The sequence below is a fragment of the Rousettus aegyptiacus genome, unplaced genomic scaffold, assembly GCF_014176215.1.
Source record: "Rousettus aegyptiacus isolate mRouAeg1 unplaced genomic scaffold, mRouAeg1.p scaffold_m13_p_11, whole genome shotgun sequence".
NCBI classification, from domain to species: domain Eukaryota; kingdom Metazoa; phylum Chordata; class Mammalia; order Chiroptera; family Pteropodidae; genus Rousettus; species Rousettus aegyptiacus.
Window position 1 is genome coordinate 41,418,114 of NW_023416286.1, and position 22,999 is coordinate 41,441,112.

General features: G+C 34.3%; 1 protein-coding gene and 1 pseudogene across 1 annotated transcript in view; one reads left to right on the forward strand and one right to left on the reverse strand.

Moving 5' to 3' along the window:
* Window positions 1-525: 525 nt before the first annotated feature.
* KCNU1 (potassium calcium-activated channel subfamily U member 1) overlaps window positions 526-22,999 on the forward strand; it is a 105,363-nt gene continuing 82,889 nt past the window's right edge. The window contains exons 1-7 of the mRNA XM_016155230.2: window positions 526-720; window positions 2,406-2,525; window positions 13,972-14,033; window positions 15,131-15,221; window positions 16,396-16,507; window positions 17,475-17,550; window positions 18,763-18,838. Coding sequence (XP_016010716.2) covers window positions 526-720; window positions 2,406-2,525; window positions 13,972-14,033; window positions 15,131-15,221; window positions 16,396-16,507; window positions 17,475-17,550; window positions 18,763-18,838 — 732 coding nt within the window. The remainder of the gene's footprint in view (window positions 721-2,405; window positions 2,526-13,971; window positions 14,034-15,130; window positions 15,222-16,395; window positions 16,508-17,474; window positions 17,551-18,762; window positions 18,839-22,999) is intronic.
* Window positions 7,810-13,379, reverse strand: LOC107515945 (annotated as a pseudogene).

Below are 22,999 nucleotides of genomic sequence, written 5' to 3' on the forward strand. Positions count from 1 at the left end.
AGTGGAAAATTGCCTTCTACAATACCTGTACTCTATACCATGCTTTTCTGACTGAAAGGATAAACAGAAATCTTGGAGTTCTTCTTTTATCTGTCCTTCCAAGATTACCGAGAATGAGGCATTTCACTCAGATGAAGAATCTACTCATTTACACACAGATGGTTGGATGTCATTTCAGTCAAAAAGAGTTGTTCTGAAATTATCTGACTGCACAACCAAATAGATAGCCTGTTGCCCATAGCCACAAAGGATGTAACTTCCTCCAGGTCACAGAGAAAGTGAGTAACAGAATCAGATCTAAAATTCACATCTTCTGAAGAGTCATGTTGTGACCCCAGCCTTCTCCCTCTGTTTATTCATTTGCATCCTATGAGTCAGCATCTCAATGGTTAGCTAACCCCTGTTCTTAGAACTATACATTGTTATTACACCTGGCATTAGGACTCATAATCTACTGAGCTCTAATTCCTAGAATCATTGCCATGTGATCATGACATCATAGAATTCTGACAATTCAGTTTCCCGATGCTTCTAACCAAGCTGCGAAATGATGGTGGGGAAGACCTGGGAAAAACGTCCTGCACAACTGAGATCCAAGCTGCGTTTATTCTTTCTTCCTTCTTGACCTTCTTCAGTGGACTCCTCGTCTTATTCGTTTTCAGAATAATCTGGAAGATCATTAAAAAATGGCAAAACATCAAGGGAACAGGAATTATTTTGGTTAGTTTCCTTATTTGGGATCCCACTGTATGAAGATCAGAGACAGGTTTGACATGTGTTTGTGTTTAGAAAACAAGGCATCTCTCAGTTTTCATAGGCTGGCAGGCAGGGGCAGCCATCCTGATCTGGTGCCTACTTTAGGGTGAGAAACAAGGCCCCAGGCCACTTATTCCAAGGACCTCAGGTACAGGGCCAGGCCTCCTCTTTCACCACTTAGAGAAGAAATCTCTTGTGTGGCTGATGATGAATGTTAGCTCTAGAAACAGAGGTAGTTTAAAAAAAAAAAAATCCACAAACATTGCCTATATTTTGAATTTTAAAATCACAATTGTGTTAGGTCCTATTAGGGAAGCAGAAATGAACACCAAAGTTAACCTCACTTTTGTAAATCAAACATTCATGATTATGCATTCATATGTATACACTGCCTTTTGTATACCATGTTAACACAACACTGTTGCACATACCAACACATGGATACCCATGCATACATGCGCATGCTTTTGGGAAAATTGGCCTAATACAAACATGTCGCATATAAATTTTTTAATTTTTTTAAAAAATTTATTTGAAGAGAATGTGATTTTCTCCTTAAATGCTCATTTTTTAAAAATTGACTACATTTGTAACTATGGTTTTATTTTATCTTGAGGCCAATTTGTTTTTCCACAAAAGACACCTCCAATTTTATAATGAAATACAAATGAATATTCTATATTAATGTCATATTGAATATATTTTTAAAAATCAATTCTCAAGAATCTCAAGAATATGTATAATGAGTCGTAGATATTAGAGGGCAAATCATCGATCAATATAAGAACTCTTATCAAATAGTCACTTATGAGACTTCTCTTCCTACCACTCAAAAAATATGAGTAGAAAAATTAAGTAATTTCATAGTCCTGAACTGAGCTTGTCAGAGAGTCCATCAGCACAGTGTGGTCTGTTCTAATTTGCTTGTGTCTTTCTAAGTGGTAGTTCAAGGCCTACAAGAGATATGGAAACTAGTTTAGACTTTAGTTTTTCACAGTTGCCTGCTTATGAGCATGTCTTTTAATTTCTCTACCTCTGTTTCCTTATCAATATAAAATGGTCTTAATCATACTTTGTCTACATCATAGGATTATTAGAAATTTCAAATATAATAAGTAAAGACATTTTATAAATGTGAGGAAGGAGTATAATTTCAGCAGGATATGATACCAGATAAGGAAGTAAAAGCAACATAAAATTGCTAAAACTTTCCTTCTCCTTTTTCTCTAAAGAAAAAGAGATAGTTAAATAATCACCTAAAAATCAATTTGTAATCTTTTTTCTTTGTCCATGTATCTTGACAGAAAAGCATTAGAAACTTGTTTCTGGAGCAGAAAGAAGCATGCTGCTCCCAATCCTGATCATTAATGCCTGTTTGAAGGGTTTGGGATAAGAGTATCTAAGAAAGGCATCATGAAAACTATAGAATTCGGAGTTAAAAATCTCTGCAGCAGACCAGAAAAAATGCAAACCCAGTAAAATTTATTCCATGAAATACTGAATAAGCGACTTAGAGTTCCCTGGGTTGGAATGGACAAGGTGGGGTGATTTAGGGCTGATATCACATCAGGAGGATCTATCAACATGCATAAAATAAATTACTCTCTCTGAGATCTGGCTCACACTCAATTCCTTTCTCTTGCTTATAGGAACTAATCTTGTCAAAGAAAATCAATTTGAGTCAGTCAAGAAATCTCCACCTCCATGGAGTATTTCGCGACCGTATAGAAATGTTGCTCTCGGCACAGACCTTTGTGGGGCAGGTGTTGGTAAGTACATTCTCACTGTTACCTTGATAATAAAATTTAGCTACGAAAATAATTATAGTCAGTATATGTAATTTTATCACCCAGGTAAGCATTGAATGCTCCCTGGTGGCCTTATCTAAAATATCACTATCTCCCAACCACCATCTTGCGTCTACCGTCTCTATCCATTATTTTGCCTGCTTTTTCTTTGGAGTGAATATAATTACTTGGTATTATGTTTTATATTTATTGTCAGCTTTTCTTCCAGGAGAAAAGCTTTATTAGGGCAAAGATTGTATCCATTTTGTTCTCCTTGTGTGGGTATCTGGCATATAGCAGAGGTTCAAGAAATGTTGATATTTACTGGATCATCTGGCCTGAAATGTACAGATATTTTCCCCTTCTTTAAATCCAATAGCCCCTTTTCTTCATAATACAAACTAGTCTTTTTTGCCTTTCTTTGATATTTATCATATTACTTCCTATTTTAATCTGGATAACTTGGACATATTTAAACTCAATCCAAACATCATCGTCTTGAGGAAATCTTACCTTATTTCCATGTTAGGTTAAAAGTCCATCTCTAAGCTTCTATAATATACATTGAACACTGTTATAAAATTATCTGTGCATATGCCTCTCCCCCCAGTTCACTGTGAGCTCCTTGACAGAATAGATTGTCAATCAATTTTTTATATCTCATTGCTTGGAAAAAGCAGATGCCCTCTAAATGAATATTGCACTGATTATCATTTCGGTAGTTGAGTTTGATCTGAAACATTAAAAAATTGAAATCTGTAATTTGAGGGTATACTGCCATCAGATGGTGGTATGATGAAAGTAGACAAATGTGAGCTAAAGTTTATCCTTTGCTTTTTTTTGTAATTAGTCAAAATATTGTTTTTTTTCTAGTTAATGTTTTTAATTCAGATATAATTAAATTTTTAAACTTATTTCTAATTATATAAGTAAAATTTCTTTGATAAAATCTGCAGGGAATGTTGAGTCATCTGGAAATGTGACTTTCTTTTCTTTTCTTTCTAAAGTTTTGGTCTTTTTCTGAAATCCCTGTCTTTATGACCCATTAGAAAAGGATTTTGTGATTCTTTCCGATTATGTTAGGGATTTCTTGGTTAGAATTTCTTCAAATGTTCAAATCATGTTTGACTATATGATAATATTGGAAACAATGTATTAAAGGAGTGAGGCAGAAAAGAACTTATAACAGCTACAAAATTTCCCTTTTTTATAAGCACACCAGTCATAATGGATCAGAGTCCATGCGCATGACATTTCCTTAATTAACTTGAATACATTTGCAAAGATCCTATTTCCAAACAAGATCACTTTCTGAGGTACTGAGGTTCAGGATTTCAGCTTATCTTTTTGGGAGGACAAAATTCAACACATAACCATTATAATGATAAATGTAACAAACCTCAACCAAGATATGACATCATGGATACCAGTATACCAAAAACATAACTTTAAGATAATTAATAAATAAAAAATACAAAGAAGTTAAAAAAAGACATTAAAAATACATAGGTAGCAGAACCTTTAGTTTACTTATATCAAGACATACTAAATAAAAAATAATCATAATCTTAAGACCACAGTAGCTTAATTAATAAGAGAGCTGATCAAAATTATCAAACTCCATATGCTGAAAGCCAATTAAACTTTCGAGTCTATAGACTATTTGTAAAAATTCAGCATATATTAGGCCACACACAAAAAAATTCCAGTTATAAAACATACAAAGTACAGACAGATGACCTTAACTGAACAGAGAGCAATATACAGTTAAAAAATAATAATAATAACTAAACCCAGGAAAAAACAACCAAAACCAAAGACCATGCAGCTAAAATTTTTTAAATATCTTTAATGACTCTTGATTTAAATGGTAAAGATAATGATAACACTACATGTTACCTGCAACTAAAGATGAGAGTGTTCTGTGTTAAATGCATAACAATAAAAAGTTATTTTGATAATAAAAATAATTAAAATAAATGAATTTAGTATCAATCTCAAAAAATCAGAAATAAAATACATTAAATCTAAGCAGAATAAGTAGAAAAAGAGATTCAGAAATTAATGAATTAAAAAACAGCTGATTATTTGAAATAAGCAATAAAATAGAGAAATACATAGTTAATATAAGCAAGAAAAAGAAGGAACAAACAGAAACACTTCTGAAATAAGGCATTACAATAAGAGAATAAGATAAAAAGGAATTTGAAAAATATGTTTGCAATTAAATTTGAAAATTGGATAATTTCTTAGGATAATATAAATTACCAAAACTGACCACAAAAGGAAAAATAAACAGACCAAATATCTAGACGAATTAAAGATATAGTCAAAGACCTATAGTGTCATAACTACTACCACCCTCCTCCTCTTCCATAGAAGATCTAGATGATTTCAAGGTTAGGCCAAATCGTCAACAAGTGAATTTCTCTAATGCTAATTAAACAGTCTCAGGACATAGAAAATACAAACAAAAACAAAACAAAACAAAAAACAACAACAAAAAACAAATAAATGAACAAAAAAAACCCCTTACTTTTTATTTTCAATGAAGGCATGGTATATATATCAAACCCCTCAAAGATAACTAATCAAAAATATCCACAGACTAATATATCTAATACTTTGGGGAAGGATTCATGGCTAACTACCCAGTGGAAGAAGAATATAAAGAAGGGGGAGGAATAGGAGGATAGGATGGTGGGCAGGGGTGAGAAGAAAAAGGAAAAGAAGGAAAAGAAAAAGACAGAAAATAAGGAAGAGGAGAATTCCAAATACCAAAGGAAAGAAATATCATTTTCAAAACAGGATACCTTCTAGAGATTAGAACATGGCAAATTATCAATAACGTTAATGGGCTTGTTGTTTTAGTTATCACAAGGTATGTTTTTATAACTATCTATGGGGGCTTTTCTTCTTAATTTAATTCCAAATGTAGTCCTAGACCAAAAACCCTCTGTTCTATTTTTGTGGGGAGAGGGGTGGAGGGATGCTGTTAATTGTGTAATTAACTGTTTCTCTGTTACTCTGATGTGCAGTCTTTTCTGTGAATGTGTAATCCTTCCTGTAGATAAGTAAATGAGCCCTTAGCTAGAGCGACAGTTGTCAATATTAGTATACAGAACAACTAAATGAGCAAAGGAAGGATCACAATTCATTTGAAAATGAGAAAGAATATTTCACATATGATACTTGGAAAATAGATGATTATTTTCTTGGGTTTTGCTATCTTTTGTAATATAATGCTACTTGTAGAAAAAATAGAAAACATAGAACATATTAGAAATTATCAGTCTCTTCATACTTTATATCCAGTATTTATATTAGAAACCTTTTCTACCACCTTGAGATGTATCTTCATCTATTTTTTCATTATTTCATATTTTATCTTTAATATGCCATCGAGCATCGGGAACTCATTTTGTTATATAGTATGAGACTATGCTTTAGAAATCTTTATCATATAAAGACAAGATTAGTAGGAAATACTTAACAATATTTACATTGATTATTTCCAGATGATTACATTGTTTGTTTCTTTATACACATGGTAAAATATTCAAAACGTATCAAAGAGGACATAGTAAAAATTAATTTCTTTCTTACCCCTATCTCCATCCACTGCTACCAGTTTCTTCCTTCAAACCTGCAGATTCTCAGCGACATTGTCAGATACATTTTCTTTAGGTATTTAGGTAACCTAAGACATTTCTTCTCTTCTATAAGTTGTATCTATAGAATTTGAGTTTTAAAATGATAAAATGTTTTATTCCTTCTGGCGTTTGTTTAGAGTAGTAAAGTGAATGACTAATAGAGTCACCGGAGGTAACATTAGATCTGAATTTCAGGTTAGTCCACTGATCTCGTGTCTTCAAATTGGAATATACCCACTGGGAAGGAGGGGGAGCGGGTTCCAACGGATTTCTGAAGGGCCAGTGGTTACCGTCCAGTTCTCCAGCGTTCATAGGTCTTATTTCTTAAAAGGAATCTGAGGATTCATTATGTCAGTTCACTTACCACATTTTTGCAATCCATTTTACAAAAGAGAGGTGCTATCATTCCCTCCTTTGAGAAGTGAAGAGTCTGATGCATAGAGAGATAAATTAATAAATGAGTTAATGCATAAGATGCTGAACTTTAGCAATGATTCCTATCCATAAATACACACATTAATTTTAAAAATCTATCACATTTGAATGAATTTCCAATATGGTTTTAGTTTTTGTTTGCTAATTATCAGAATCTGTAACACAGTTACGTTGATTTAATCAAATGTGTCTTAACGACTGTAATGATAGTTCAATCCAGAGGAAACTTTTAAAAATATATTGAGACAGGTGTCATAAAATTTAGATTATTTTAGTTTCTTGCACCTATCTTGAGATTTCAAACCCGTTTGCCCCATTTTTCCTCTCAATTACTATTTCTTAGAGGTGTTAAGCAGTAATTACTGAATCAACATGACATATCAAGATGATCCTAAGTGCGGGTTTTTGCAAATCATGCTGGTATAATTGTTAATAGAGTCTCTTGCATTCTTAAAAGTTTATGTGTGCAGACAATAAATAATAGAGCCACCTTTGTATTTCAAAGGCACAGGACATTTTCCAAAGAAAGAGCCATAGAGAGAATTCAACTTTGAAGATGTCCTTGACTGTTCCATCGATTAAACTCCACCTTTGGTTAGAAAGAATACTGTTTTTTCTCTCTCTACTCCTAAATTACACCATTCCCTCTCATGATGGGTTATGACCCCCTCTTTGGGTCTCACTTAGCCTTACTGGAGGTATACATACTTCAGTTGTCTCATAATATACATATATTTTTATCAGTAGTCTCATGATATACATATATTTATGGGTAATTGATATTTTTTAATCTTTAATTTCAGTGTTCTTTCTTTTCCTATTTATTTTGTTTAATTTTCTTTTTCCCTCTCAAGTCAGTTCTAATGAATGGTAATACTATGTCGCATGTTACCCTATCTGTTAAGGGTGAGAATTTTTTAAATAAGCCTTTTCTTTATACTAAATCTGTTTCCTTTTTTGCCATCCAAAGGTCCACTCTAAGCTTAGAGAAGAATTGACTACACAGGCCCTGAATGTATTGGGAGAAATTCCCAAATGGACTCATGGGGCAAGGAGAAGTTCTAGACCTTAAAGAAAGAAAGATTAATGAACAATATACACACTGGTCCACCTTATGAAGCTTGCCTTTAAAAAGTAACATCTTAACCCACAGGTTATTTTTTCAATGTGTCAGTGGCTTACATTGTTTCTTGTGGCAGAGGGCCCTGGGCTCCTTCTGGAGCCGCAACTGTCCTTCTACCACCAGAGGTAGTGAGCCAGGGCTGGGCAGTGAGTGAGTGGTCGGCCTCTGCCATCTTGTGCAGGTCCTGCTTCTTGATCACCCTCACCAGTTGTGGAAAGCCTCCAGCAGCTCATATGACAGCTTCCCGGACACCACCATCCGCATTTTCTTCTCCTTGCACTTTGTAACCATCCCCCTAGAGGCCAGGAAGCACTTCACTGATCAGCTAGCGACACAGGGACCCAGCGGAAAAAGCTACCCTTGAGGACAGGTGCCAGCCCATCCCAAGCTCACAGTTCTTCAGTACTTGGTGGAAAGTAGTGTAGGAGTTATGTTAGACAGTTGCCTGTAACTCTGCAGAAGCAGCACGGTTCTTCTCAAATTGCTTCCTTTTTCACAATTTCCTGAATCTGTGCCCTGACGATTCTGGCCAGAACTTTGTTTCCTTCCAAATCATCCAGTTGATCAATTACTGATCACTGGGTCTCCAAACACAGAATTTACCTATTTTCATTGCTGGGGCAGCTTTGATGAACTGACTCTTCCTGAGGTCTCACTTATACCTCCTCCTCAGTCGGTTCTGCCAAGGGCTTGTGGTCATATCCTTGGGAACCTAGGGTTCCTTTATTCAGTTCTCTGGCAGCTCCACTTGGTCTGGCTCAGCATCTTGCATGCCCAGTGACAGGCCCCACCACACCTACACGGCCTTCACTGTCGATAGCCGTGACGGCTGATCTAATGCTTTCGGCTTCTTCAGTTGATTTAATTTACAAAAATTTTCCCCTTAGACTACTACTTTGGCCGTATCTCATTTGGCAAGTAATGTTATGTTCTTATTTTTATTAATGCCTAATTCGTCTTTAAGATTTTTTAAATTTTATTTTAATTTCTTGTTTAAGACATGATCTATTGAGAGGAATGTTGTATGCTTTTATCTTCTAGATAGAGTGGCTATTTTTTCTACTTTAGTAAAATTTATGGACCAAGAATACTATTGCCTTTACGATTTCTAGTTTATGGAATTTATGGGGAAATTTTTTGTTACCTGTACATGATCAATTTTTGTTACTATTTAATGGACTTTTGAAAGAATATGTGCTGTATTATCTGTTTGTTATATAAGCACTATTAATTCTGTTATATGTATTTTCCATATCCATAATTATTTGCTCACTGATTGAAAGGGCATGCAAAAATTTTTCATTTATGATTTTATTGTTTTATCAAATATTTCATTTCTGACAGATTTTGAATTATATATATCTTATATATATATATCTTATATAACATCAATTAGCGTGTAAAGTTACCTATTATATTTTCTTGACTGTGTCTTTAATCAATATGAAATATCCATTTTTGTCACACTCAGTGGGGTTTATTTTAGTTTTTTGGTGGAGCTGGAATATTTTAGAATACAATATTAATATGTAACATTTTCATTTTTTTCATACTTCATTGAGATGTCTTTGCCCAGCTCTCTTTCAATCTTTCTGTCAATTATGTCTCTTATAAATATTATGTAGTTGGATTTTGTTCTTTTATCAACTGTACATATACTTGTTAATTTACCAGGGACATTTAATTATTTTCCTTACAGTGATCTATTTTATTGGTCTTTATAATATTTAGAGCTTGAATTTGCTGCATAATAGAATATGTAATATCAGTCACTTTGAAAAACAAATGAGTGGCCAGTTACTTAAAAAAAAAGAAGAATGGGTATTGGCACACAACGAAGAGCTGTCACAGTCTGAGTTCCTTATCTCACTGGAAAGGCAGAATTACATGGTAATAGTAAATTTTGAAACATGGACTCAAACATTGGCTCCTCCACTTTCTACTGTGTAATCTTAGGCAAGTTAATTTTTCTAAATTGGATTTTATTCATGTAATGTGAATAACCTCCTTTAAGTTTTGTAGGGAGAATTATGTATTACATGATAATACATGTAAACCATTCAGAGTATAATAAGCACTGATCATTGGCTGAGATTTCTGTTTCTGATTTGTTATTTTTTATTACCTTTATTTATTTTTTTACATCTTTAACTTGGATAATTCCATTTTAATAGAATACTGTAGGTATGTTAGATAAATCTAATTCAAAACATACTTTCCGTTCTGTATTTCTCCATGTATCTCTGCATGTTTTATATATGTGTCCTCCTCTTGCATGAAATCTTTGGCATGTTTTTCCTCCACACCATCCCTCCTTCCTTCCTGATTGTTGAACTTAGGTGAACATTCAGTTCTAAATTATTGTTGTGGTTTTGTTTGCTTGTTTATTTGTTTTTAGCATTATACATTTGGTAAGAATTTTTTACTTAATAATTCCTTCAGGGTTAAAAATTGCACTATTTTTACCTTTTATCAGACACCACTTTTTCTTATGTATTTTAATTTTCTGAGTTCTTCTCCTTTCTTTTTTTTTTTTTATTTTTTTTTATGAGTACTTCCCATATTCATTTATTAGGGAAAGCGTGAACGGTATACTTTCTGAATCCTCTAATGTCCAAAAAAATGATTTTTATTTTTCTCTCAGATGTGAACAACAATTTGTTTGGGTGTAGGATTCTTTGCTTGCAATTTTTTTTTTTTCTAAAATCTTAGTGAATGCTGTTTCAACGTCTTCTAACACTTAAGGCTACCTGCTAGATACTAAGCTCTTGTTTCTCGGCTCCAGATTAACCCTGTGTGATGTGAGGCCAGTGCTCAGCAATTACATATCTCTTTTGTCAGCTCCCTTATTAAGCTCTGCCAACAAGGGGGTATAAGAGGAGACAGGAGGCCTAGAGGAGGGGAAGGGAACTGCTCTTTTCATGTTTTGCATCTCTGTTTTTCAGCCTCAGCTACCCAATGGCTTTTCATTTCTGTAGCAGTACTTGGATCCTGTTTCTAGTTTCTTCCCAAAACTGCCAGAACCAGGCTCACAGCATCAACTCAGAGGCACCATAACCAGCCAAGCCAGGGTCCCCACTCCCAGATCTTATTCTTAACTCCAAAGTGCACCTCTTATAAAATGCGAAGTGTTGGTAATCCTGACCTCTTTTTGTTGATCTCTCAGCCAGTGCTGGGATGTAGCTTCTCGCAGGTACACCTCTTTGATACCTTCCAAATTCCCTTTTTTTTTTTGCCTTTCTAATCCTCCAATACTATTTAATAGATTTTTAGAATCTCATTTAGAATACTAATAGTAATTTTTTAAAGTTTAATTACATAGTCTATGCTAACTCTTTCATTGGAGGTCTTTTTATCTATTTTCCCTGTCTGATCCTCTTATTTTCTCACACTTCCCATATAACTGTAAATTTTCCATTATCTGCTCATATTCTTAAATGAAGAGTTAGAGTATTCATAATACCTCTTGTTAACTGTGTTGGCTTCTGTTTGTATTCTGAAGACACCCATAACTCTCTACCAACTAAACAGAAAGCTTTAATCCCCACTGTGGAAATCAAAACATCAATTGACTGTGTGTTTTCCCACAAAGACAAACCTGAGGGATAATGCTGTGGCCAAAAACAACTCTGCAGACAAGACTCTCTCAGGATCAGGTTCCAAATTTTTCAGTTTATTTTTCTCTGACTGGTTTGCAAGGTGTTTCTGAGAAAGAAGCATTGCTACTGGTTAGGAGGTTCCTTCTGGATGATAGCTTGGCCTCAGAGCATCTCCTGAAAGGTCCCTCTGGCTTTGTTGCTCCATCTTCAATCAGCACCTCAGGGGGAGAGCTTTCTACTGCTGCCAAACAGCCCGCACTTCTGGATTTTTCCCTGACAACCCAAGAGAAATTTACAGGTCCTCTCAGATTTATCTCCCATTTTTACTTGACTCATTAAACAGTGTTCACAAGCTTTTAGCTCCCAGTAACTTTTTTGGGTTTGGAATACATTTTAATTTTTATTATATGTTATTTCTGGATATTATTCTTTAGGTTTGTGGCACGAGATTGGTATTATTCTTAGTGTCAGTAAATCAAAACTTTTATTTTTTTGTTAATTTCTATAGTTTAGAGGGTGTAAACTTGTCAATGTATGAAGAATTTATACTTGAAGAAACACTTATAAAGATTTAGTAAGGGATAAAAATAAGATCATATGTAAAGAGAAGAAAAAAGATTTCATACAAACTATTTATTAATAATTATCGATATGCTGATACACATACACACAGACAGACACACACACACACACACATATAATCTCCACATATCCACTCCTAAAATTTTTCTTGAGCTGCAGATTACATTTCTAACTGAATCTCTTTGAGACTCACAAACTTAGTAATATCTCATCAATATTTAGATGTTAAAATGTAACATAGTAAGAGCTGAGACCCTAAGAGAATAGATCTCAGTAACAACTACCATGTTGTAAGTGAGCTGCAACACGGCCACTTAAAAAGAAATTAAAAGAAAACCAGTTGGAGGTCTCAATATCTTACCCTATCACACATAAATGAGGGTATGCCGGAAATAAAAGAGGATTTTTAGAGCAAATTCTGTTATGGCAGAGACATGGGAGGGCTTTTCTTTCATGTCAAGTCTAAGGACTGAAATTTAAGAGAGAGCACTTAGAAATTTCGATTTACATCTCTTTGAACTTTGGGGACACGGAGGCCTGACATCTGGTTCATTTGTGATAAGGGACTATCCAGCTAACAGTTCTATGACAGAGAATTTGTTACACTGGAGATATTCCATCTTTCCAGTGTTTGTTGGGGCAAAGAACGCTTGAAGTGATCCATGGGCCAGATGTGGGTGCAATGCTAGAGTCTTCTCTTACCTGCTTAAGAAGGCATTTGGAGGATAAGGAATATAGCAGAATACAAAAGTGTGAGGTGTACTGAGGAAAGATTTGTGAGCAATTGGTGAGGGAATATGCTTTCACCCAACTCCAGGGAACCACAAATGGGACACTTAGCAATTAAATATGACCAAGACTGCAACCCTTCTGTCCCCTCTCCTTGCATTCCTGATCCCCTTTATTTTGCTCTATTTTTCTAGCATGTATCTTCTAACATAAAAGTTATGTATTGATTATCTTTATCGATTGTCTAGACTCTAAGCTCCAAAAAGGTGGGATTTTTGTATATGTTATTCACTAAAATGTTTCAATCGGCAGAATAATATTTGGATTATGATATGTACTAAAAAAATATTTGTCGAATTTGAATATGAATTGAATTGGAATCTCCAAAAAGCAATGAAATAACTCATGGACATTGACCTACAATTCTGGAGAGGCCTAGTCAGTAGGAAATTAGGATTAAAAGCTCAAAAAGAGGTTAATGAAGAAGAAACTGACCACTTTTCCAAAATACATAACCTTTCCAAGGAATACCTGAGCTAGGAGGGAGTAAAGCCCTAATCATTAATAAAATTCAGTTTTATTATTACTACTACACTGGACTGAACACATTAAAGAAACAGATGGTTTGGAAACTAGAAATAGCTGGAAGAATGTTCACTTACCTAAAGTTGACCTGAAAAGTCATGGGGCTGTGGAAGATTTCATCTAAATGCATCTAGGGTTTTGAATAGGTAAAGTTTTAATTATATTCTACAAGCTCTGCTTATTTTATAGACCAGATACATTGGTAGGTTAAAAGCACTCATTTTCTTTTTTTCACTTGTAGCATTTTTCATCCTGTCAAAATTCTGACCATCTTTTAGACAGTTTCTTCCACAACATCATGGACAATGCAACTCCAAAGTCTATATGCAGTAGCCATCATTTTCTAGCATGTAACAAAATATATAACACATATAAAGCACTTAATAAATGTTTGATGTGTGAATGAGTGAATAAATGGTAGGACTTCTTGAGATCAGAAAGCTTTAGGAGTAGCAGGAAGAACAAACTCGTTATTATGTAGTGTGTGAGAGTTAAAATTAGGTAAATAAAAATGGGTGGATATATGTTCATTTGTTGAATACCCAGTAAAGTTCCAAGAATGAATGAATAAATGAATGAATGAATGCTAACATAAATGAAATGTGTGAAAAAATGACTACATATATATAGGCAAAATGAAAACAAAAACAGGTGTGTTTATTCATCTATATTCATGTCAATAAAATAGATTTTTACATTCATCTCTGTTTTCTTTTCCTCAGATGATCCTTGTCTTTCTACTAAGCATCGGGTCTCTTGTAATCTATTTCATCAACTCTACTGAGTGAGTAAAATCCCTATTCACCTTTGTCTGAGATATTGCATCATTAGGTTGCCAGCTAATTTTGAATTTTCTGTCAGGAAAAATGGTTAATACACTTTCAAATATATTCATGTACACAAGCTCATAATAAAAGGATAAGTGTTTAGTTCTGACCCAGGAAGCACTAAAAGCAAATCCACAAAAAAATATGTGAATTGTCTCTGCATCCTGCCATGCTACATTGCTAGAGACTAGGGTGCTATGCACAGATCTACTCCTCAAGCCTCGGACTACAAGCTTCCAGCTGCCATCTCCTCCCTTGAACACTTATGAGGGCTTTGTTTGCCTTTGAACTCTTTAGGTGTTGAAGCAGAAGTTCTGTAGACATTTCAGGATTTCTCACAGGTTTCAAACAACTTAGGGTGGTCTTGGGAAAGGAACATGCTTGACCTTACCTGCGATAAAGGAGCAAATTATAATCTCCTCTTCTCTGAAGGTATTCCCTTCTTCTATGCCAAAATGAAGACAGTTTCTTGGGCACAGCCCAGTCTAATCTGAACTCCATGATGATTCTCTGAGAATTACTTTGGATTTTCATCTGAAGTAAAATTGAGATTGCAGGGCCACAAGAGACAGGTATCTTTAGGAATTCTAGGAAAACTGTAGTCTTTGCTTTGTGAATGCCTTACTGATTTAGGAAATTTTCTTTGAATTTGGCTTGGGGTCAGTCCACTTGACCTAGAGTAGCTCTATATCAAAAGGGTATAGAAGCTAAAATGTCCTGCCTGGGTAAATGGTGTGGAAATCAAAAAGAGCTACATAATCTCTAAGCTTCTGAATCCATGTTTGTAAAACAGAAATAGAAGCAATACACTCTATGAAAGGAAGAGCAGGTATTTTCCTGTTATTTTCAGCTCCATGCACGGTCTGGTGGTTTAACTCCTACATACCTCTGCTTCCAAGAGGAAAGAATTTCCTTGAGATGTAAACTTAAGTGTCTGGATTGACCATTTATGATGTATAAATAAAAAATTGCCTACCTTTTTTTTTATTTGGTCCTATATAGACACAGCTTTTAAAATGTACATCTTTATAAACTGTCCTTGTTTCTTTTCTAGCCCAGTTGGAAGCTGTTCTTCATACCAAGACAAAACCATCCCTATTGATTTGACTTTCAATGTTTTCTTTAGTTTCTATTTTGGATTAAGAGTAAGTACCTACTGAAAGTGGGAGTAAATAGATAAAAACAACTGGTACAAAATAAAGAGATCTGTGTGTGCCTCGGTCATGCAATTGGCCTATGTTTTCAGGCTGTAAAGTTAGAGTGTCTGTTCCCTAAATTGTTAAATGTATAATAAGATGTAATAACTCTCTCCTGCACCTGAAACTGTAAACCAGGCCAAAAATGCCAACACAAATGAAAATGATTTCTTTTGTAAATATCATCATCCTGTCACGCTGTCCTCCTTATTGGCTTCTCACCTCCCACTGAGAAACTTGTCCTAACAATCAGTCACAAGTTAGCAGAACCTGAATAACAATCCTCTGAAAATGTAATTGGCTCCACTGATGGCATATGTGCAATATAACTATATAAAATACTTTTATATCTTTGTTTCATTTCTGTTTCACTCATATATTAAATAATTTTTTCATTCCACAGTCCTTTATTGAGGACCCATTCTAGATCTAGATTTCAATGTATTTATCCATCCTACTTTTGTGTATACATATAAAAATATACTTTTATATATACTTTTATATATACATATAAAAATATGTCATATATATATTTAATATATATTTCCCTGACCGTCCTTCAAAACTGATGATCAAAATCTTTTTACAGCAGAATCTTCCTTCTAGAAATGCTTCCTTTCTTAATCTAAATAGGGATGTTTATAAACACAGGCCTTGGCCAGCCAAACTTCTAGTCAGCCATACCTTTTCCATTAAAGACCATCTTAAATCATATCCTTGTTGCTCACAAATAGGGAATTTTCTCTCTCTCTCTCTCTCTCTCCGCCCCCCCCCCCCTTATCTAATGTTAGAAAGCTCTAGGAGCAGCATGAAGGTTAAAGTGTTTACTCTGAAGCATGAGAGTTGAGTGGCATATAAAATGGGTTCATGTTCATTTATTAAATACTTACTAAAGGCACAAACTTTATATCTACGTAAATATATGCATATCTATATATCTACAGAAATATACACCTAGATGGCTATATAAATATATATATGTGTGTATATATGTATGTATATAATAGAATGAGATCAAAGATTCAGTTGATGAATGAACTGTAGCCAAATAAAGCCACTCTTGTGTTCACTTTAGATTTCTTGAGGATAACAGAATTTGGGGTCTTTTCTTTCCGTTTCATAGTTTTTAGCAGCTGATGACAAGATCAAGTTCTGGATGGAGATGAATTCAATTGTGGACATCTTTACCATCCCACCAACCTTTATTTCTTATTATTTGAAGAGTAATTGGCTGGGTGAGTATATTGTGGGAATAAGCAACAATCTCTAAAAAAGCCTCAACATTCATTCATAAGTATCCTTTATTTTCCTTAAATGTCTAAATGCCATTTAAAAAAAATTCTCACTGTAATTGTATGGTTTTATAATATATTATCAGAATCCTTTTTTAAACATCTCAGTACTTAGCAATGCAGTGTCCCTGATGCACAGTCGATGTCAACGTTCATTTATTGCTAATGGACTAGTTCATTCACAGCTTAAGAGGAAGGCCCCAGCATCCCTCCCCCTATGGTACCTTTATGCTGGGATCCCATATGGACTTGGCAGAGAGAAAGAGCCTCCTTTAGTCTTTAAAAGCTATACATCATCATATCCAGACATGCTGTAACATGTTAGAGATTTACTTAATTAGTAACTTAGTCTTTAAGGTGGGTGTATTGACAGTGCATGGACATTTTTTGGCTTTTATCAGTTTTTATGTAATTATATATTATTACTTATTATCTATAAAATATTCCTTGCCTTAGTTATTATCAAACTATGTAAAGTAAAGCATCATACAAACCCTCAGGAACATATCATAGAAATTCTACAGTCAGGAGTTTAAGTAGTTAATGGATAATTTGCTTTCCATTCTAAAGAAGAGTTTAGTAGTGCTTATTATATACTTTATATTAGCTCAACAACCTTATGAGGTAGGTACTATTATAATTCCCATTTTACAGATGAGGAACTAGAGAAGTTGAAGAGATTGCTTTAGATTACAACAGATACTAAGTGTCAGGGCCAGGATTTGAACTAGAGCACATACTTCTTAACCTGTGATATAATATAATATAATTAAGATAATAATATAATTAATATAATATATTTGAGCATTTCAGGAACACATTGTAAGTAGTCCCAATTGTGTTACAATTCAGACCACTCCCTGGAGTAACCCCCTCTTATGGCAGCTTTCTCCTTTCAATTGCTTTGTAGGTTTAAGATTTTTAAGAGCGTTGCGGCTGCTAGAACTCCCTAAAATCTTGCAAATTCTGAGAGCCATCAAGACTAGGTAAATGCCAGCCTCACTTACTGGTTTGTATTAGAATCTAAAATGTTAACTGAACCTTGAATTCAACTCATTTCTTAGAATTCCAGTACAGAAATCTTGAAATCCCACAGCTTCCAAGATGTAATTTGCTCACTTTTTCCCCCATTGTATTAACATCGCACACTGAACAGTTTGCAATCATTTTGAAGCTTTTGTATCTTCTTTGTTTCGTAGAGCTACAGTGTGTAAGTGCATTTAGGCTTTAATTCTCTCCCTCCCCAACCACCCAAATGAAAAATCAAAGCAATTCAGAAGCTTTGGTTCTATACATTTACTATTATATCAATTGTGTCTTCCCCAGCTAGGAATGTTAAGAAAATTTCTCTGAACAGGAGAGCTGCCCAGTGTCAGCAATGAACTATTGCTTACAGAAATAGAGCAATTCCAATGTCTCAAGAAACAAACAAATAAAAATCCAAACCACCTTCGAGCAGCAATACTTCTAAAGTTTTAAGCAGTTTTGTCTTAAGTTACCTACTCAAAATCTCTATGCCTCTAACTTTCTCACTAGAAGCATCAAATATTGCAGGCCAGGGAGATTTCATTGCTAAATGTTTATGCATGATGGAGAAGTCAAGATGGGAATGTGCGATTCTTGTGTGGCAGGTGGCCCTGCCTGAAAATCACAGAAATTTCAGCTAAACTCTAGGGCTTTATTTAGGAGACAGGAACTTGTCTGATCCTCTTCACACAAAGATCCTGGTATGAATTTAGCAATATGAGACCACATTTTTGTGATCTCCTCAAAATTTCATTTTGGAAGCCCATTCTGGATTTTCAGGATACTGTATTTGTACTATTACTTAGATAATGTAGCAATCTATGAAATTTATTTTGTGATGATACACATATATTTTGCAAAGCAGTATAATATCAAGCTAGTGGATATCATAGAAAAATTTAAGCTTTTGTACAAGTGTGTGTAAGTGGGTGTGTTTAAGAGATGCTCAAACTCTAATGTGTATATAAATTAAGCAGAGAAGCTTGTAACACTGTGGATCTGTAGATAAGGGGTGGAGCCTGGGATTCTGCATATCTCATATACTCCCAGGTAAGCTTATCAGTGCTTCAGGGCTGTGAACCACACTTTGAGCAGCAAGATTTTCAAGGTGAGATATTGAGTTGTTTTGGAACCTGCCAGAACCCAGCAGTTCTTTGTCTTTCTTCCTCCAGCAATTCAGTGAAGTTCTCCAAACTGTTATCAATAGTTCTCAGTACTTGGTTCACAGCTGCAGGATTCATTCACCTGGTAAGCATCTCATCAAACATGATAATTTTGTGGGCCAGCATGAATGCCTTTACGAAATGGAGGTAATCCTCATGAATGCCTGTCTTCATCAGTGTAACTAATGTGAGATTTATCTTTTACTTCCCTTTTCTGGATTTTTCTCCAGCTTCATATTTCTGACAAATAGGTATCTCCCATACTCTTTTAGCTTTCAAAACCTTCTCATAGAAAGGGATCTAATAAGCAATAGGAAAAATTTATCACTATATCTTCTTAAGAGTTTCAACATTTTAAAAAAAGAACATAGAGTCCAATAAACAAAGCCAAGGAGAGAATTTCACACTTATAAAAACTGAAGAATTGTGTGGTGGGTGTTCTTGAGTTGCAAAGGAAAAGCTTTGAGGCTTTCTTGGTTCTCCTGAAATTAATCTGCATGACACAGCTGCCTCCTTTGCCTATAGGAAAGCCTAGTTTTTAGTCCACATTTATCGGCACTATAATAAGTGGATTTCAGCAGTAGGAAAATCCTAGACCTTATTGTCAAGGACAGTTGAGGAGCAGTCATTAGAAAATGCAGAAATTGAAATGGGATGTCAAAAGACTACACAGTCCTTTGAGAAAAGAAAAACAAAACAGACAAATTAAAACAATAACAAGAAAAAAGAAAAATTATCAAGCACCGAATGCAAACTGTGGTACAAACCTCAATGAATCTGAAAACAGCCAAATGCCTTTCTCAGCACTCAAGCAAGAGAGATTTTCCTCCTGAAAAAAAAAAAAAAAGTTTCAGAGCAGTAGAGTCAAGGCCTGGGATCTAGAGGATTGGACCTTGGGGCATGGAAGTAACGGGGGAAAAGCAATCATCAGTGTCCTTGTAGAGACCTATTGGCTATCACAAAATAGTAGGAAAGAGAATGCTAAAGGAGATACCATGGTAACAGGACGTTTTTTTAACCTTCAATAGCAGTTCCAATGAGGAGCTCCCATACTAAATGTGGCCTATGGGTATATACATATATATATTTTTTATTTCTATGTGATTTTTATTTATTTTAATTAAATTTAATACATCATATGTATATTGCCTTGTGTGCTCACCCCCCAAAGTCAAATCTTCTGTTACCGCATATTTGACCCCCTTTACCCTCATCTACAACCTCCCCTCACCTCCTTTCCTCTGGTAACCACTAAACTGTTATCTGTGTCTATGAGTTTCTGTCTTGTTCATTTCACTTAGCATGATAATTTCAAGATCCAAGATGCAAATGGCAGTATTTCATCTTTTCTTATGGTTGAATAATATTTCATTGTATTTTATTTGAACTAGTAGTGTTTGTGTTTTATTTTATATTTTTTGACTGCTTGCTAACTTTTATGGAGAACTCATATAAAACCCCTGATTTCTAGATTCTTTGGGAAGATACAAGGTTCTAGCAACATGCTCTCCCAAGGCCACTAACAGTCCTAGTTGAAGACTAGCTTCTCCCTATAAAAAGAATGTGCTCCTGGGTTGGACACAGTCTCTGTAAGGCCTGTTTGAATCATTAAAGATTTTTGCTTGACCCTTCTAAGCATGTGAATATGTGTCTTTGTTGGTATAATAACCAATCAGGCAAGGAGACTTGTGACTTAAAGGGATCCAGTGTGAGTCATCTGGAACATTAAAAACATAGAAGAGCTATATCCTAGAGCAAAGAAAATATCAGATTTTGTTGAGATGACATTTGAAATAACAAATCAAAATAAAAGTGATAATTACCCCAAATCACTATGTTTCCATACTTACACTGTCCTTCCGCTAAAAGTTGATACCATTTAAAGGTGAGTATTAATCAGAAAGTAGTAAATATAGTGCTATCCTTATATTCTGCCAGAAATAACAAGAGGGTATACTGGAGAGCAGAGAGACATCTGTATAACAACAGCTACCTACTATAACAGTTATAAGAAAAACAATTACAAGGTAATTTGCCCAATGAAACAAAGGAAAAAATTAAGAAAAATCCCTCCTTATTTGAGAAAAAATATAAATAAAAGGCTTTAAAAACTGAAAACAATAATTCAAACAAAATACATAAGATTTTAAGTAAAAAGTTCTTAAACAGTAGCAAGAGTTGAAAATGAGCTGAAAGATACCAGAGAAAAATAAGAAGAAAGAAGTACTGGAGAGCTAAAAACCACAGGGGAAACCAAAATGTAATAAATGTGACAAAAATGTGTTCAGGAACATGGTAGTTAAGACTGAGTGAAAAATACTGACATAGAAAAGAACAAAGGTACTCTCAAATGACTGTTGAGAAGAAACATGGAAGATGGGCAAAGTCAATTCAGCATATTATAAAATTAGTGTCCTGAAGAAAAGAACACAGCAAATGGCACCAGAAAAAATATTTAAAATAAAGTTTTGAATCTATAGATTAAATGGTATACTGTAATCCAAGAGAAAAAAAAAACTAAATTATTTATTTCAACCATATTTGGAGCAGTTTACTGACCTTTGAGGATAAGGAGAACAAAGTGAAGTCTATAAAAGGGGGGAAAAAATCAAACTAGCCTCAGATTTTGTGAACACATCAACCAATACAGGAAGATGATAGAGTGGTGTCTGCAAACTTTGTGTGAAAGAAAGTGTAACCTACCCTATCACTTTAAGCATGCAAGAGAAACTAGCACCCACGAGCCCCTTTTTAAAAATGCATCTTGTTGATAAAATCCAACCACAGAGAAGATGAATGAAAACTAAGAACTGAAGAATGAGGAAACCATGATAAAAAGTAATAGTAGTGCTTACCAAATTAATTTAAAATAGAACTAAGACATAACTAAGGAAATTATGGTTATGGACTGGAACACACATGTGCAATGTAAAAATAATATAATACAAATGATGAGGTAAGAGGAGCTGGGAGAATATCTTTATATCCTCCTCCATAATATATCTAATATAAAATTAAAACATAAAGTGTAAAAACATTAAAATTCAGTTTTGAAATAGGGAGTTAAAATTAGATAATAATTCACTATTTTAACATTAGTCCATAACCCTTTATTTTAACTTTAACTTACTTCCCATCTGGAAATGAGTAGTAGATACTAACATGGTTAATAGGAAAGCAAACTGGACAGTAGACCCTCAGAAGGCTGCCATCTCTTCAGTGCTGAAAGAATACCCCCAAAGATAGTGCATTAAACCTTAAAGGGTTATTTAAACTATTGTGAAAGAAATTTCCAAGTTGAAATAAATTTAGTTTTAGTTTGTATAACATGTTATGCAAGGATATGATTGAAACCCTGTGCTAAGATGTTAAACACACTGAAGTTTTAACATAAATGAAACTCCCAAGCAACTCTTGTATTCCTGCAGGGAGAGGGGGAATATATATATGTATATATATTTAAATCTGTGTGATTTAAACTTGGCTTTCTTATAGTACAATAGTCTCAGGAGGTAGTGAAGACTCTAGAAGTCAGCAGAAGCAGATTGGTATACTTTACAATATAATTCACTACCAGCCATGGAAGTTAACTGTATATGTACGATCTTTTCTTTTTTTGGAGTGAGGTATTAATAGGAGTCCACACTTATAACCTATTCATCAAACTTAAGAAAGCTTCAGCACTGGGCACATCACTTTTAAAAAGTGATTACATACCTGAGCAAATTATTATTTCTAATTTCCATTCCAGTTCTTAACGACAAAACAAAAAATCTACTTGCCCCCACCATCTCTAGCATTTATCATTTTTGTGTTAAATAGCAGTGGAAAATGTATAGGAAATAAGTAAGCTATTTGGAGAAAATGTCTAAAAATGGAAAAATAAAGGAAAATTCATATATTCTATATAATTCTTATATGTTTTTATAATGATATATGATATATATCATATACTTATAATAAATGTATATATGCTATAAAGTATAGTACCATTGACTAAGTTACTCTTTTCATTCAATGTAAAAAAGATAATCTGATGAATTTATTTTCCTTAAAATGTGGAGACTTAAGGGGAAAATCAAAGGAAATATTTTTCAGAGTTTTAACTCAATCACTGAAAAGATTTTTGTGGAGAGTGGGGGAAATAACTTGGAAAACTTGTTTGCTTTTCCTCAGACACTAGCATTCATGTGAAATGCTCATTTGAGTGCTTCTTTCTTTAATGAGAATCCTGTTCTGGTGAAAA